This window comes from Phyllostomus discolor, chromosome 13, assembly GCF_004126475.2.
Source record: "Phyllostomus discolor isolate MPI-MPIP mPhyDis1 chromosome 13, mPhyDis1.pri.v3, whole genome shotgun sequence".
Lineage (NCBI taxonomy): Eukaryota > Metazoa > Chordata > Mammalia > Chiroptera > Phyllostomidae > Phyllostomus > Phyllostomus discolor.
Genome location: NC_040915.2, coordinates 44,904,551 through 44,920,230, shown reverse-complemented (window position 1 = coordinate 44,920,230; position 15,680 = coordinate 44,904,551). Strand labels below are relative to the sequence as shown.

The following is a 15,680-nucleotide window of genomic DNA, read 5'->3' as shown; positions in this document are numbered from 1 at the left end:
CACAGTGGGCTGTTACTCAACCATGAAAAGGAGTGACCTGCTACAATGCGGGTGAACCTCGGAAACATTGTACTAAATGAAAGCAGCCAGACACACGATGACGTAATCCCCTTTATAGGAACTGTCCGGGATCCGCGCAGACCGGTGGGCGGGGCGCCAGGCGGGGGGCAGGGCCGGAGAGGGCGGGGAGACTGCTAATGGGGATGGGCCTTCCTCTAGGGTGACAGCGTTCCAGAGCCACCGAGGTGAGTGGTGACGGCCGCGCAGCACCGTGCATGGGACAAACGCCACTACTGTGCCGTTCCCTTTAAAACGTGCCAGTCTATGTCCCATGAAGTCTATCTCAATAAAAAAGGAAAAAAAAACCTGACTTAGAGAATGAAGGCCATGCCCCCGGTGAGGGCCCTGCTCTGCAGCTCCCGGGGCACCCCGCCCCTCAATCCCGGGCCTTTGCAGAGGTCATGGCCCCTGGCAAGACCACCCTGCCCCGCCCCCACCCGGTGGCCTCCTCGAACCAGCCAACCCCTCCTGCCAGCTCCAGCAGTGCAAGTAAGGAGCCCCTCCTCTCTGAAGCCCCCGCTCCGCGCTGGCCTGTCACCGTGCCACGCACATGAGGACCCATCTTTTTCGCGGGGTCGGGAGCCTCACAAGGGCTGCGGCTGGACCTAGTTCGTCTCTGCAACCCCGTGCCCCGCACGGGCTGGGGGCCGGACTTCCTGCTCCAGCCCCACCCCCGCCCCCACTGCCTCCCTCGCCCCCGCACTCCGTGCTCCACCTGGTGTCTCTCCACGGCCCACCCCGGTGGGTCGTGCTGCCCCGATTCAGACCCGACCCAGACACTGCAGGTGCTGCCCCGCCTCTCAGTGCAGGGCCGCTTCTTCTGGCGACTCCCCAACCCGTGCCCTGGGCCACGTCCCCACCGAGGGGAACGTCTCCAGCCCCTGTTACCCCGCACAGTTGTTTATTTATTGGTCGTGTGCTCAGCATCTGCCTCTCCACGACGGTTCTACCACTGCGCCCTGCCCCCAGCACAGGCCTGAGAACCCTTGGGCGTTGGAGCGCTTCCCGGACAACCAACGACGGGTTCAGACCTCTAGGGCCAGACAGACAGACGCCTTCTCCCGGGGACATCCCGCGCTGGGGCCCGACGCCAGCCGCCCGCCTGCCCCACTCTGAGTGCAGGATGTGGGTGCCGACGGGGAGGACAGAGGGTGGGTGGGTGTGGGTCAGTTTCTGACAGTGAAGGTCAGGCAGAGGCTCCGGGTGGGGGAGCAGGAGGAAGGTGGGAGAGGATGGAGGACCCGCCCATGGCCTCCGGGTGCGGAGGAAGGAGAGAGAAAGGAAGCAGGAGGGAGGGGTGCGAAGCTGGGAAAGGAAGAGCCGGCACCAGCGCCCAGGGAGACAGTCTGTCACTCGGGGCCCTGCCTCTCTGCGGGCCGACGCAGCCTGGGGCTTTGGAGGCAGCCGTGGCGGGTGGGCGGCCAGCTGGGTTCTGCCCCGGGACCACTGCCTGGGCTCGGGCCCCTGCAGGTCCTCGGCTCCCTCCTGGAGCCAGGCATCCTGGCGGCAGGGACTGGGCAAGTGGCTGACGCGCTGAGGCCTGAGTGAGGTGTGTGAGGTGGGAGCCCTGCCCCTGGCCCTGGAGCCACTTGAGTGACAGACGTGAGCTGAGCTGAGCCCTCGCCCTGGAGACTGGAGACCCACCCTGGCGGGAACGCTGCCCCCCCAGACCTCAGCTCCGGCTCCTTCCCTGGCACTGCCCTGGTCCCTCACCCCCTCCCGCTCCCCCGACAGGCTCTGAAAGCAGGGATTCGGGAAGGGGCGGTGGGATCCGTGGAGGAGAGGGGCTGCCCTTCCCCACCGTCAGGTCGGGGGTGGCTGCAGACAGAGCTCAGGCTGGACGGTCCAGGGGCGCCTGGCCGGACGTGTGCCCAAGGCCCAGAGGCTGAGGCTGTCGGTGAGGGCACAGCCAGCCAGCCATCCCCTGACCTTCAGGCCCAGCGTCCACCTCTCAGCGCCCCCGTGTCCCAGCCTGTCCTCTCAGGGGGCCCGTCCCTGGCGACTCTCTCTGTCCCTGCTCTAGGTCAGCGGTCCATGACCCTTACCACGGTCGCCAGGCTGGGAATGTGTTTGACCGAATTCTCGACCTCCTCTTCGGTCACCTCGACCAGCGTGCAGTTCTCGTCCTCCGACGGCAGCGGCTCCGCCCCGTGCCTCGTGACCCAGGGGTGCAGCTTCAAGAACGACAGGAGGGGTGAGGGGTGGGCGCAGCTGGCTCCCAGAGGCAGGACAGCGCGGCAGCGGCAGCCGGGGAAGGGATGCAGGAGGGGACAGGCAGTGGCCTGAGGTCAGATGGGCAAGAGAGCCGAGAAGCCAGGCAGAGGGAGGGGGTGGAGCCAGGAGGGAGGGAAAGACAGGAGCCAGAGAACGGGAGGGAGCTACGAGGCTGGGACGTGCTCTCGGCGGAAGTGACTGGAATTTGGCATGTGCCCCTCACGGCTGCCCGAGGAGCACCCCTCGCTCTCCAGCAGCTCTCCCCGGTGCCTGGGAAGCCCAGCTCAGGCAGGCAGCATGCGCCCCACTTTACAGAAAGGCAGACAGAGGCTCGGGGAGGCACAGCGGCCAAGACCCGCTGGGAGGACACAGTCAGGAGAGGACCCGTGCCAGGGTCTGCCCCCCACTGCCCCCCCAGGGTCCAAGCCCTCCTCTGTAACATTCTGGGCTTCCCCCTCTTCAAAGGCTAGTGGGCTAGGTGCCCAAGGGTTCCCAAAGCAAATCTCCAGGTTTCTTAAAGGGCCAGATGTGTGCGTGTGCCTTGGCTGCGGTGTACGGGTAAGCGGGGGTCTCCCCTAACAGTGCTTTCTGCTACAGGGTGGAATTCGGCAGGCCAGCGTGAGGCGCGGGGTCAAATTGCTCACTGACCCCCGCCCACCCTCACTGCCATCTTCACATGGATGGGCAGGGTCAAGGCAAGGGCCCAGGACTTGGGCAGCCAGGGCGTGGAGCATACAGGCCGCAGTCCAGTCCGAGGAGGGTGGACGCCACCAGCCCAAGCCAATCGGAGTGAGCGCGAGCTGCCCGCTGGCGGCGGGTTCCACTTCCACAGTCACACCAACACAGGCCCCAGATCCTCCTCCCGCCCCCTCCCAGCCCCCAGCAACCCAGAGGCCCCAGGGCACGGCAGGGCAGCGGAACCAAGGAGGGCATGGCACGACGGATGTGGGGCGCGGGTCCTGGCCAAGGCAGGGTTGAGCCAAACAATCCAAGCAGAGGACACAGGCCAAGCCAGTGGCATATGCCCGACAGGGCGGCGGTGGCCCCCAGGTACCTTGATCTCCGGCACCACGATCCTCGACTCGGGGTTCTTGTCCAGCATGCGGGTGATCAGGTCCTTCAGGTCCTCAGCTATGTCGGGCCTGGGGGGAACACGCACGTCGGAAGTTGGAAAGACAGACACCCAGGACCCCTCAAGGCTCAGGGAAGGCGGTGACTCGGCACGGCTGGGCGATACTCACTGCTCGGGAAACTCCAGGGCCTGGCTCTTGATCTTGCTGTGCAAACACATGATCCTCTCGTCCATGAACGGGCACTGCAAAGGGAGGTGAACTCGCCCGTGGGTGGCTGGCACCCCCGTCCCGCAAAGGGCACCCTGTGCTGGGGCCACCCCACTTGGGTCACAGCACAGAAACCAACAGCCCAGGGGCCTGATCTAGGGAGGGAGCAGTTTCCATATCCCCCGCAACCAAGTCCTAGAAGGATCGGGGGTAAAAAGCAAACACTCTTCTTCACCCACCTACTGTGTGGACAATAATAATTCCACGAAAACTTCATCACAGTAACGGCAGTGCGGGCTTACCCTGGGCCGGGCCTCATACTGATGTTCTCGGGACTAGCACGTCACTGGCTGTTCTCTCTGCCTGGAAAGTTGTCCCCACCAACACCTGCCTGGCTAGTTTTCTCCCCTCATCCAGGTGACTCATCAAAGCACACCTCAGGGAGGACCACCCAAGCTCCTGCCTGAAACAGACATGCCCCGCCCACTGCCCCCACCTCGAGCCTTCTCATCATAGCACCTGTCCCTGGCCTATCCTGACATTGTTACATCTGTGTTTAACTCACCACTATGTTACATATGTATTTATTTACTAGCTTACCACTTGCGCAGCCTTCGTAAATGTATTTATTACCTCCTGCATTAAGTTACATCTGTATTTGTTTATTACCTCCTCCATTATGTTACATATGTATTTGTTTATTACCTCCAGCATCAGAACAGCAGCTCTGAGAGGGGCGGGATGTTTGTCTGTCTTGCTCACTGCTGACCCCTCACTGCCCAGGGACACCCCCGGCACAAAGTAGGGGCGCAGTAACTGCTTATTGCAGGGGTCAGACTCATTCTCACCGGGGGCCCCATCAGCCTCGAGGTCGCCCTCAAAGGGCTGAATGTAACTTTAGGACTGTATACACGTAACTCCTCCTTAACAGTTAAGCGAGAACTCAGTGCTGCCGCCCGGTAGAAACCAGGTGCCGGGCCAGATAAAACAAGTTGGAGGGCTGGATTCAGCCTACGGGCCTTGTGTTTGCCACCTGCGACTTACTGAATTAATGAGTGCTTGAGTGATTTCTGTTGATCCTCTCCATAGCCATAAGAAATAACCAGTACTCTCCCCATTTTACAGACGAGAAAAACAGAAACTCAAGTGACACGTTCTGAGAAGAGCAAAGCTGGCATTGCAGCCCAGCCTGGGCTGACTCTGCAGCCATGCATGCCCCACCCCCCGGGGGACAAATCAGCACTCACAGCAGAGGGTCTCACCCAGCAGAGGGTCTCACCCAGCGGAGGGCCTGACCCAGAGGAGCCCAAGGTGTTACACTGGAAAAAAGAACCTTTCTTTATGTGAGTGCTTAAAAGGTTGGAAAAATCTCAGAAAGTGCCCTGCTCCACTCCTGTCCAAGGAAAGTGATTTCATTAAGAGCAATAATTATCCAGGTGTATCTGTTTGACAGAACTCATTAAAGAATGCACTTAAGATCTGTACATTTCACTACATGTCAATTTTACAGAGAAGAGAGAGAGACAGAGAAGGAGAAAGAGAGAACCTCCAACGAATAGTGAACTCCAGCTAGCAATCACACTCTGACGCACTGGGAATGTAGAGATGGTAGAGATGTTGGTAACTTACTCTAAAATAAAATAAAAAAATTTTAAAGGCAGACTGAGGACAGACATGGAATAAAGCGAGATTCTTTATGGCAGAACCCAGGGGGCGGCTGTGTGGGTGTTTACGGTACAATTCCTTCAGCTTTGCTATGTGACTGAAAAGTTTCTGATCCAATGTTGGGAGCAGGAGATTACTAACTCCTCCAGGTCCTCACAGACCCCGTTTCTGAAGCTTTCCTCAGGAGGAACACAGGCTCTTGCAGAGGGAAAATCCACGCTTTGATTGTTCACAACCAATCAGAACTTCGGAGTTAAAAATGTAAGCCCTTAAATATCAGTAATATAAAAAAGGACCCCCTCCCCCCAAAAAAGACAAAATAGTACTCCTTAAATCAAAAATGCCAAATGGATTTTAACTTCCATTCCAATTCTGTCCCTCCAACACACGGCTTCTTGGGACAGTATGTTAAGAAGAGCATCAAAGTGGGACCAGCCTCAGGAGGCAAGATGCAGGTATTGATTAGTGATGTCTGTCTCGGGTGTCAGAAGGGACAGAGTGGCGCATCTGCTGCGCTGGCCTGCGTCTACCAACTGTCTACAGCCTCTCCGAGCCTCTGCCCATCCTTCCACAGATCTCCCTTTCACAGGTAGGACAGGCACCTCTGAGAAGGCACCCTTTTTCCTATGCAGCTCTAACCGGGGAAATAAAGTGATACAACTTATAAAGGAATACAAACTGTCTCCCTGCAAAGGAAACTATCAATCCCTGGGGCCACCCAGCCACGCTCAGGAGGCGGGACACCCCCACCCTGTTACCTGGCCGAACACGAAGCAGTACAGCGTCACACCCATGGCCCACACATCCAAGGCCTGCAAGGAAAGAAAGGAGCTTCGTGTGAGCGGACACGGTGGTGGATGAACAGCGTCTGCCGCTTCTGCCCATCCAGCATCCACTCCTCCCGCTTCCCTTTGGGGAGCCACTTCCGGACTCCGAGTCCGGGGAGCGGAAGTGGGGTTGAGCCTGCCCCCAGCCTCTGGGCGGGCACAGGACCCAGCACTTCCCCAAGCCACAGTCATTGGTTCAAGGAGGAGCACATGACCCACCCTGAGCCAATCAGAGCCAACCCCGCAATTTTCGCGGGAGCTCTTCAGGAAGCCAAACGGTCTTCCTGCTGAGGTCGGTAAACCGGTAGAAAGGGGCCTGGAGCCAAGGGGGACCAACCCACCTGGGGAGGCAACCAATTCAGGAAAGCAGACCTAAGGGATGGAGAGGCGGACTCCTGTTTGAATCTCCGTACCTAACCAAACCCAAAGCCACGTGGACCTCGTTCATCCACATTATATAACGGCCTCCACTGCTGAGCTGGGTTTTTGCCACTTGCAAGCAGAAGGACCCCGATCACAGGCAGAACTCGGCATCTCGGGCGGGCCCAGACCCACCTTCCCGGAAAAGATCTTCCGGGTCTCGGAGAGCGACTCGGGCGCCATGAAGGCGGGCGTGCCCACGGTGTTGGAGAGGAGCGCGTCGCTGCCCTTGAACTCATTGCTCACGCCGAAGTCGGCGATCTTGATGTGCCCGTCTTCTCCCACCAGGAGGTTGGAAGGTTTGATGTCCCGGTGGATGATCTTCTGGTAGTGCACTGGGGGCGCCGGAAGGGGGCGGTGTGGGGTGGGGCAGGAAAACCACGTGAGCAGTGCGGGCAGGGAGGGGGGGGGTGCCCACAGCCCAGACACGCGGACGTGGACGCCTGTGTTCTCCCATGGCCCCCTGCCGATCCTACCCCCCTCTAAGACCTGCTGGACTGCATGCCCACAGCTCAGGAAGAGGGGGAACAGGGTGTTGAAGGACGTTCCCCGGCCTCAAAAGGGAGGGGCAAACCCCCAGTGGCCAGGAGCAATCAGGAGCCACCTGGGACCATCTCGGCCGCCAGTGACAGTGCAGAGTGAGTTTTCGTGGAGCCAGAAGCCTCAAGACTTGAGACAAAGGGTGTTCGTTTACTAACGCCGACACTCAGCCAGCGCACTGAACCCGCAAGGACTACAGCAGGTCGAGTGGAAGTGTGACCAGGAAGTGGGACTGGGGACTTGGCGAGCTGTCCCTGCATTTCTTCAGCAGTCGTGGTGATGAGGGTGGTGGTGGTGATGGAGGAGGAGGCGACCGTACAGGTAACAGGACCAGCAGCTCCCTGTGTTGAGTGCCCAGCCTGGGGCCTAGCCCTGTGTGAATTCCTTCCCATGCACCCCCATTTAATTTTGTAACAACCCTGATGTGACAGGCAAGCGTAAGACTGAAAGTGTTTAACCACCAAAAGCAGAAACATCGCCAGCCAATCAGAACCACGGATGTGCCCTAGCTGAGTTCAGCCCAGGGAAGGGACACTGTGTTCCCATTTCACAGATGCGAAGACTAAAGTTCCAGGAGATAAACAGGACCCCTGTCCCAGGGTGGTTGTGAGTCAGGGACAATGGCAGCAGAGCCCCTGGCAGGGCCTCGGTCACTCTTGCCATTGCTCCTAATTGTCCCATGTGGCAAGAATAAGGGGTTCTGTGGCCAGGGGCATGGCCACAGGTGGGGGTCTGCAGCGGCTTGTGACTCTGCACCTCAGACAACTGAGTTTCCCGCCCACCTCCTCCAGCTGTAGGAGGAAAATGAGAAACACCCCGCTTCCCCGCCACCCCACTGCTGGGAATGCCAAGCACCCCTGGGCAAGACTCCTCCCCCAGGCCATGCTTACAGTACTCGATGCCTTTGATCAGATCCTGGAAGTAGAAACGGGCCTGGTCCTCGGAGAGCGGTTTGAGGGTGGGCACCTCCATCACCGGCCTGAAAGGTCCACACACGCGTGAGAAGCGAAACAGACACCCGGCCTGCACCTCCTCCTCACCACCGAGCCCAGCACCGCCTCCTCGCTCAGCGCCGCGGCCCAAGAAGCTTTGGGTGCCACACCCACTGGGGGGTCGAGACACTCACCCTTGGTTGACCAGTTCGAACACTGCAGGGAAGAGGAGGGGTAAATTGTTACATTGGAAATTGGAGACCTGCCTTCCTCCCTATCTTCCCCTCCTCCCAACTGCCCCTAAAAGCCAAGGGCGGCGAACCAAAGCATCGCAGGTTCGATTCCCAGTCAGGGCACATGCCTGGGTTGTAGGCCATGCCCCCCAGCGACCGCACATTGATGTTTCTCTCTCTCTCTTTCTCCCTCCCTTCTCTAAAAATCTTTAAAAAAAAAAAGGAGAGACTGGACTTGGGGGGCCCAGGGATGGGGGGCCCTTCCCTGGCTTCAAGGTCATCAACAGCCTTAGGCAGAACAGAGGCAGGGCGGAGGCGCCGTGGCTTCAGACCACGGTGGCTAGAAGCAAAGGCGGTGCGCTGAAGCCAGGGCGGCAGACAGGAGCGCGGTCCCTCCGCGCCGGCCTCTCCTGCCTCGGTTATGTAAGTCGCAACTTTCAAAAGCTGCTTCGTGAATTTCCGCACCTCCTCCCACCCACCCAAGCGCCACAAACCCGCCCGCATGGGGGAGGCTGGCCCGCTAAAACAGGTCTATTTTCAGTCGCTCACAGCTTAACCGTGCTCGGGGCTGGGCGGCGGGTGGGAGGTTTCTAACCTCCGGAAATATCGATCATGTCCTACACCCACTGGGGGCCAGGCCTGCAGCTGCGGGACCCTCGCTGGGGCCTGCCACAGGCCTTGAGGGCTCCCCTGGAGAGCACCCCCAGACCGCCGGAGTCAAATACCAAAGGTCAGTGTGGCTCCGTGTCACCCAGGCACCTCGGGAAGTGAAAATTGCCCTCGAAACTGCCCGGTCCACACGAAACTCCTCTTGGGAGCGTGGGTCGTGGTTCTTTTTATACTCACGGGACTTCTCTGCTCAGACTGTCCAATGGCGCCCTTCTTGCCCGGGGTAAAGGGCAAGGTTTGACAAGGGTGTACGATGTCCTCTGCCATCTGGTCCCCACTGCCCTTCACAAAATGCCACTCTACTGCCCAGTCCCCTAACCTGGACTCCTGGCTCCCTGGCCCTGCTCAGGTTCGCTGGTCTCCAAGGTGTGCCTTCAGAGCCTACCCATAATGCTTCGGGGCTGAGTGGGTCTGACCGCCCTCCCTAGAGCCACAAGGTAGCATCCTGAGAGCAGACAGTTTTGAGTGTTGTTCCTGGAGGACCTGGGACAGGGCCTGACAAATGGAAATGTTTGTTGAATGAACAACCAACCTCCTCAGGAACAGCCCGAAGCCATGTGGAGTCAGGCCCAGGGCTCCACGTGAGGGAATGAGGCTGGGGTATCATTTGGGACCAAAAAAGTTCCTTCTACATTTTGTGATTTCTGCTGAATTTCCTCCAATTTCACTCATTTGCCTATTGTGTTTGGAATCTAGCCGTATCTATATATCACATAAATGACTATATTTTTAGGACTATAAGATACACTGTACCATAAGATGCACCTAGGTTTTAGAGGAAAATAGGGGAAACATTTCTGAAGCAAAAAATGTGGCAAAATATTTAATAACCTGTGACCCCACTCCACCACAGCGAGCCAGGCCAGCTACATTCGGACTATAAGACGCATCCCCTTTTCCTCCCAAATTTGGAGGGGAAGTGTGTCTTATAGTCCAAAAAATGCGGTATCAATTGTTTCTTTTTTTTTTTCTTTAAGTTGACCCAGCTTTAAAATTTTTAGCCTTACCCTAGGTAACAACATCCATGAAATCATGAGTTTAGTGTGCTGGCTAGAGTTTTTCCTACATAATAATAAATTGAATCTGAGAAAGTTTTTTTTAATCTTTGTCCATGCGCCAGCTCAAATCATCCCATACACTTACAGTGGGGATGCTGCCATGTCTGGAGAAACACTGCGATTCTGTAGTGTTCACATTTTTGTGGTTCTTTCTTTCACAAATTTTTTTAAATAATTTTTTTTAATTCTCACCTGAGGACATCTTTTCATTGCTTTTTAGAGAGAGAGGAAGGGACAGAAACTTCAGTGTGACAGAGAAGCATCAGTTGCTTGCTATGTACACACTCGGACCAGGGATCGTGGGCACACAAACTGGGGACTGAACCCGCCACCTAGGTACGTGACCTGACCGGGAATCGAACCTGCAATCTTTCGGTTACAGTTGCGGGACAATGCTCCCACCAACTGAGCCACGCCAGCCAGGGCTCTCGCTTTCACGGCGTTCTGTGGGGGCACTGCGGGGCCCCGCTGAACTGGGAGAGGAGCTGCTGTCCTTGGCCAGAGAGGTCAGGGGCAGGGCTGCCTCTAGCAGACACCTGGGCCTTGGCAGGCACAGCTGCCCAAGCAGGGGCGGCAGAAGGCAAGGGCTGGAGTCTTACCCATGTACAGATGGTCCTCGTTGGGGTCGTCCAGGACCTGTTGGCACGGCCACACGGAACAGGCCGGAAACAGGAGCGGGGAGGGGAGAGAGAGAGAGAGACAAAAGGTATGAGCGGCAAGGAAGCGGCCTCCGTGTGACTGCTTTTGCCAACAGGAAGGCTGTGCGGCTCATTCCCCTCCCCCCGCCCCCCCGTCAAGGTGAAGGGCACAGGGACAGACACAGCATGCGACTCGAAGGGCCATCTGGGAAGTGAGCACCGTCTAGCCCAACCCTGGGCCGTCCAAAACCCCCGGAAAGGAGGTTACGAAAAGGAGGCAGCAGATTCCTCCCTGGGAAGCATCTCGGCTTGAGTGAAAAGGACACAGCTGGATGGGTTCTCAGGGTGCACATTCAACTCCTGACCCCTTCTCCCCGACCCCAGCAGGACACGAGGCCTCCCTGCCCGGCAGGGCCACGGCCCTCTCTCTGTCTCCTGCCCTCACGGCCTCGGCTGCCACCTCCTCGCCATTTCCACCAGACCTCTCCTCCCCCCCCAAAGGGCGGGCACCAGGCTGCGGACACACCGCGGCTGCATCCACGGGCCCCGTAGAGGGCGAGGCACAGAGCAGGTGCTCAGGGAACACCTGAAGAACGGACGGTGTCGGTGCACGGGGAAGCCGCAGGGCAGCAGGAAGAGGGGAGGCTCCTTGGGCTCCTTCTAACGTGTCTGCTCAAGATCCCGCGGCCTCTCTTCTTCCAGAAGAAACAAAGGCAGGTTCCTTGGCTGGACTGGACCCCCTTCCTCTTCCCACGTGACACTCCCCTACCCCAGCCACCCCAGATCCACAGGGGAGAGCCCTGGGAAAGGGCTGACCTCCAGGCAGAGGCCCAGGGCGGCCCAGCCGGAGCCCGAGGCCCTGCACTGCGGGGGAGAAGCACACCTGGTGTCTGGCCCACCTGGAGGGCCGTCCCCCACGGGCCCAGGTAGCGCGGCTGCTGACTCTCACGCCGACCCAAGGCCAGGACGCAGGACGTACCCCTCCCAACAGAGGCCTCTGGCCCTTTACACATGCTGTTCCTTCCCCCGCGTTACCCTTGGTAACCGGGCGGTCTCAAACATCACCACCCTGAGACACCTCCCTGAGATGCCGGCTGCACCTACTCGCACTTCCGCCGGACCGTGCACACCCGTGTAGTCGGCAAAGCGCCTCTCACACACCGCTTACGAGTCTTTGTCACCTGGACCGGAGGTGCCCTAAAATGTGGTCCAGGGACTTCTGGGCATCCCCGAAATGCTTCTAGGGGGTCCACGAGGTCAAACAGTTTTTACTCCAAAATGAAGACAGTGTTTGCCTTTTTTCATTCTCAGCCTTGACTGGTGCAGCGGGCTCGTGCAGGAGCCGCGTGGTACATGATGTCACGACAAGCCACATGCGGGAGCACGTGTGAGAGTCAACGAAGCCTGACACCACAGCAGGGGAACTGCTGGCCCAGAGTGACCGGCCAGCTACAGACGGAACAGGGCCCTCCCTCCACCCGGCTCTGTGAACAAGGTCCTCTCGAGATCCTGCCTCGCCCACGTGTCTAGAGGTGTGTGGCTGCTGTGGTGCCGCGCATGCGCGTGCAGCAGAAGAAAGAGAACCAGCTCCAAAGGGACAGCAGTGAGCCAAGGGCCAGCCTCAGCACCCATCTGAGCCTCTCGGTTTCCCTATCTGTGCAACGCCAGAGAGAGTGGGGGCCGGGGGGAGGGGTGACATCCAATCCCAGGGGGAAGGAGCCCGAGTCCGTTACTACCACTCAGCCCAGCAGTAAGCCACTGGGTGTGACGTGGCTCTCCGTGGGAAGCACCGGCGTGGCCCCCAGGGAAAACCAGAGCCAGGCGCTCTGCCGCGTCCCCCCACCGGCCTCACCTCCACCAGCTTCACCACGTTGGGGTGGTCCAGCTTCTTGAGGATGGCGATCTCCTGGTACACCTGCTCGATGGGGCCCCGGGGCTGGATGCAGCCGCCCGGGGCTGGCCGGGTGCCTCGCGGCGGGGGGCGACCTGGAGGAGACAATGGACCATCTCAGGGTCACTGTGAAGAGACATCATGGCAAAGAGGGCTGCAGCACCGGACGCCGCGGGGGCGTGGCACAGCCCCCTCCTCATCCGCCGCCTCTCCTGCTGCTGCCCCACAAGGGGTGGGGCTGGAAGCACAAGCCCCTCGCTCGCTTGGCCTTTGGTCCTTCCTCCTTCCTGTCCTGTACCCCTCATCCCGGCCACCAGGAGGGTCAGCTCAGTGAGGTCGGGGGAAAAGTCGGGGGTCCGCCTGGGCAGCACAACAAAAGACTGTGACAGACAGGTTCACAGACCAGTGCCAAGGGCTGGGGACTGGACCCGGCTGGACTTCGGAACGCTCCCAAACATGCAGCGCTTCCAAACACAGCTCCTGCCAAAAGCTAATTTGCTAACCGGTTGGTCAGAGTAATTTGTATTTTTGTCTGTGATTTCTACTTTTACAGACTTGTTTTAAAATAAAATACTTAAAAAAAAAAGAGACCATACCAAAAAGAAAAGCAACCTTTTCACTGCTTGGCCCTGCAGTGACTGACAATCAAAAGGTCCTGGTGATGGAAAGGTTAAGCCTCACTGGGTCGCACGCCCTGCGTAAGCAAGGGCCTGAGTGTGATCCACAGCACCCAGTGTGGGCGTGAGCAGCCTTGGAGGAGGAGGAGGAGAAGCATGGTGCAGGGGTGTGCAGCGGGAGGCAAGGGGGACTTCAGAGGGAAAGGGAAGGAGGGCACTAGCCGCCTCCTCTGACAAAGGGAGCAGTCTGGGGGACACTGGCTGCACCGCCTGACCAGGAGGGAAGAGGCGAGTGCGGGGGAGAGCGGGACTGAGCAGCGGGGTGCCCTGTCCCCGCCCAGCCGGGAAAGGCAGGTGAGGAGTGGGGTACGCACTCCAGATCCTCACCTGTCTGCAAAGGAAGCCAGAGGCAGACATGCTGATACAAAAATCGATACGTGAAGAAATAATGGCACAAGGTTTATCATCTGGCTCAGAGTTCAGGTGAGTGGGATGAACCGGGGTCCTGGCGAGAGGACGCGGCTCCTGTTTTTTCTTACCCATTCCCCCTTCAGGCCCTGCGGACACTCCGCCCAGCAAGGCTGACGGGAGCTTCCGCTGCATCGGCCTCCAGTCCGCTCCCCCGCAGGGCTGCGCGGACCAGGGGTACCGCCACTGCCGGCCCCCGAGAGGGCAGGCGGGGGCCGCTGGAGGGAGGGGCAGGGGGACGGCCAAAACCTGTGGTTCTCCGTGAGAAGCTGTTCTGTTCTTAGCATTTTTTTTCTTTTTGGAGATACAGTTCAAATACTCACGGTATTTAAATGTTTGAGCATGCGCCACTTCAAAATCTATCATTCAGTGGTTTTTAGTGCGTTCACGAGGTTGTGCCACCATCCCCACCATGGCGTCCTGAACATTTTCATGCCCCCCCAACCCCACACCTATTAGCAGTCTTCCCCCGCACTCCACACCCCCCAGCCCTGGGAACCCCCCATCTGCTGTCTCCACGGGATTTTCTGCTCTGGACTTTTCATCCAAAGAGAATCCCGCAACACAGGACCTCTCTTCGACTGGCCTCTGCCACTCAGCATGCTGTTTGTGAGGTTCAATCACATGTAGCGGGAGTCAGCGTGCCATGCCTTCTACGGCTGAGCGGCCTTGCACTTGGACGGACCACCTTCTGTTGATGCACCCGTCTGCGGACAGGCCTTTGGGCTGTCTCTGCTCTGGGGCCCTTACAAGTGCTGCCTCTGCGGACACTCACACGCAAGCTTCCGCGTGGACCCGCGTTTTCCTCTCTCTCGGGTGCGCCCCGAGGAGCAGAACCGCTGGGTCATGCAGCAACTTCCTGTTTAACTTTCTGAGGAGCTGCCAAATGGTTTTCCTCTAACAGATTGTTTGACTTACCCCCTATATTACGTTAGTAAATAAAGATGTGTTAATGAAAATAAGTTAAAAAAAGCCCTCCATTAGGGGGCCCAGGGCTGTCTCCCGGGCACCGACCCAGGGCCCGCTGCAGGGCACACAGGTCAGTGGGACCTGCCCCGCCTCGCCCCAGCCCCTGCGCCCCAGAGCAGGGCCCGCCGGGCCCACCAGACTCACGTGGAAAGCCCGCCTGTCGGATCAGCTTCTTTTTGGACAGCACCTTCATCGCCTGTGGGAGAAAAGGCCCCACGTCCCGATTAAAGCACGGAGGAGGGAGGAGCGGGGAGGGGGCGCTCCCTCCACTCCTAGGCCCTTGGCTCCCCGGCTGTTCGGGGACAGTCAGTGTGGTGAGTGCGCTGTCGCCAGAGGACATGGGACAGCAGCAGGTTGCATGGAGGTTGGACTCCCCCCAAGCCTCAAGGGGGCTCCAGGGCAGCCTCCCCGGCGGGGGGGTGGGGGGGGCACAAGCCTTGGACCCAGTGTCACTGAATCCAGACACCAGCGAGCTGGAGCGATGGACACTGGACAGGTGTGGCTGGCTGTGTCACACACAGGAAAACTGAGGCTCAGCAGTGACGTCATTTGCCCAAGGTCAGGCCATTGGCGCATGGGAGAGGCAGGGTTTGAACCCACGTGGCACTGATTCCAAAGCCTCGGCTCCAAGGCCACTGGGCTCACTACCTCCTGGTGCTCGGTGCTACGGAGGCAGCCCAGATGAGTACGTGAGACACCTGCTGAAGTCCCTCACTCACTCCTCCTTCCCCAGCCGTCACTTCGCCTCCCCGAGTCCCCACCTGTGACTTGGGGACAGCACGTCCCTCCTGGCACACTGCGTGAACACGAGCCCACAGTAAAATGAGACGACAGCTCAGAAACCCTCCCGGGGAGCTGAGTGCAGCTGGGGACAGGCCCAGGGGCGGGCGGCAGGGCACGGGTACTCACATAGTAGGTATTGTCGTTTTCGTTGTAGGCCAACTTGACCACACCGTAGGAGCCCTGGGTGTGGGGAGATGATGGTGACAGACAGTCAGAAATTAGCGTCTGCACAGTGAGGTCCCTGACACCGGTGACAGCCTGGCAGCCCACCAAATGAGTCTTCCCTAGAGCTTTATTTTGAGGGGGCTGTAGTTTTTAGAACGTTTTAATTAGTCGCCAAAATTTAAAAACGGACAGATTGGATATAAAAGTCCAGGTTTCCAGGCTCGGGAAACCAGATGCTCTGACTATCAGAG

General features: G+C 58.8%; 1 protein-coding gene across 4 annotated transcripts in view; it reads right to left on the bottom strand.

Annotated features, from left to right (window-relative positions):
• Positions 1-15,680, bottom strand: part of CAMKK2 (calcium/calmodulin dependent protein kinase kinase 2) — a 42,079-nt gene that overhangs the window by 8,192 nt on the left and 18,207 nt on the right. For 2 of the 4 annotated variants that reach the window (XM_028528180.2, XM_028528181.2), the window contains exons 4-14: positions 15,391-15,444; positions 14,626-14,677; positions 12,389-12,522; positions 10,498-10,534; positions 8,133-8,154; positions 7,897-7,985; positions 6,602-6,801; positions 5,978-6,031; positions 3,516-3,589; positions 3,329-3,416; positions 2,106-2,234 (exon numbers count right to left, since the gene is read on the bottom strand). In XM_028528180.2, coding sequence (XP_028383981.1) covers positions 2,106-2,234; positions 3,329-3,416; positions 3,516-3,589; positions 5,978-6,031; positions 6,602-6,801; positions 7,897-7,985; positions 8,133-8,154; positions 10,498-10,534; positions 12,389-12,522; positions 14,626-14,677; positions 15,391-15,444 — 933 coding nt within the window. The remainder of the gene's footprint in view (positions 1-2,105; positions 2,235-3,328; positions 3,417-3,515; positions 3,590-5,977; positions 6,032-6,601; positions 6,802-7,896; positions 7,986-8,132; positions 8,155-10,497; positions 10,535-12,388; positions 12,523-14,625; positions 14,678-15,390; positions 15,445-15,680) is intronic. The other 2 variants (XM_028528182.2, XM_028528184.2) reach the window with 1 other exon arrangement.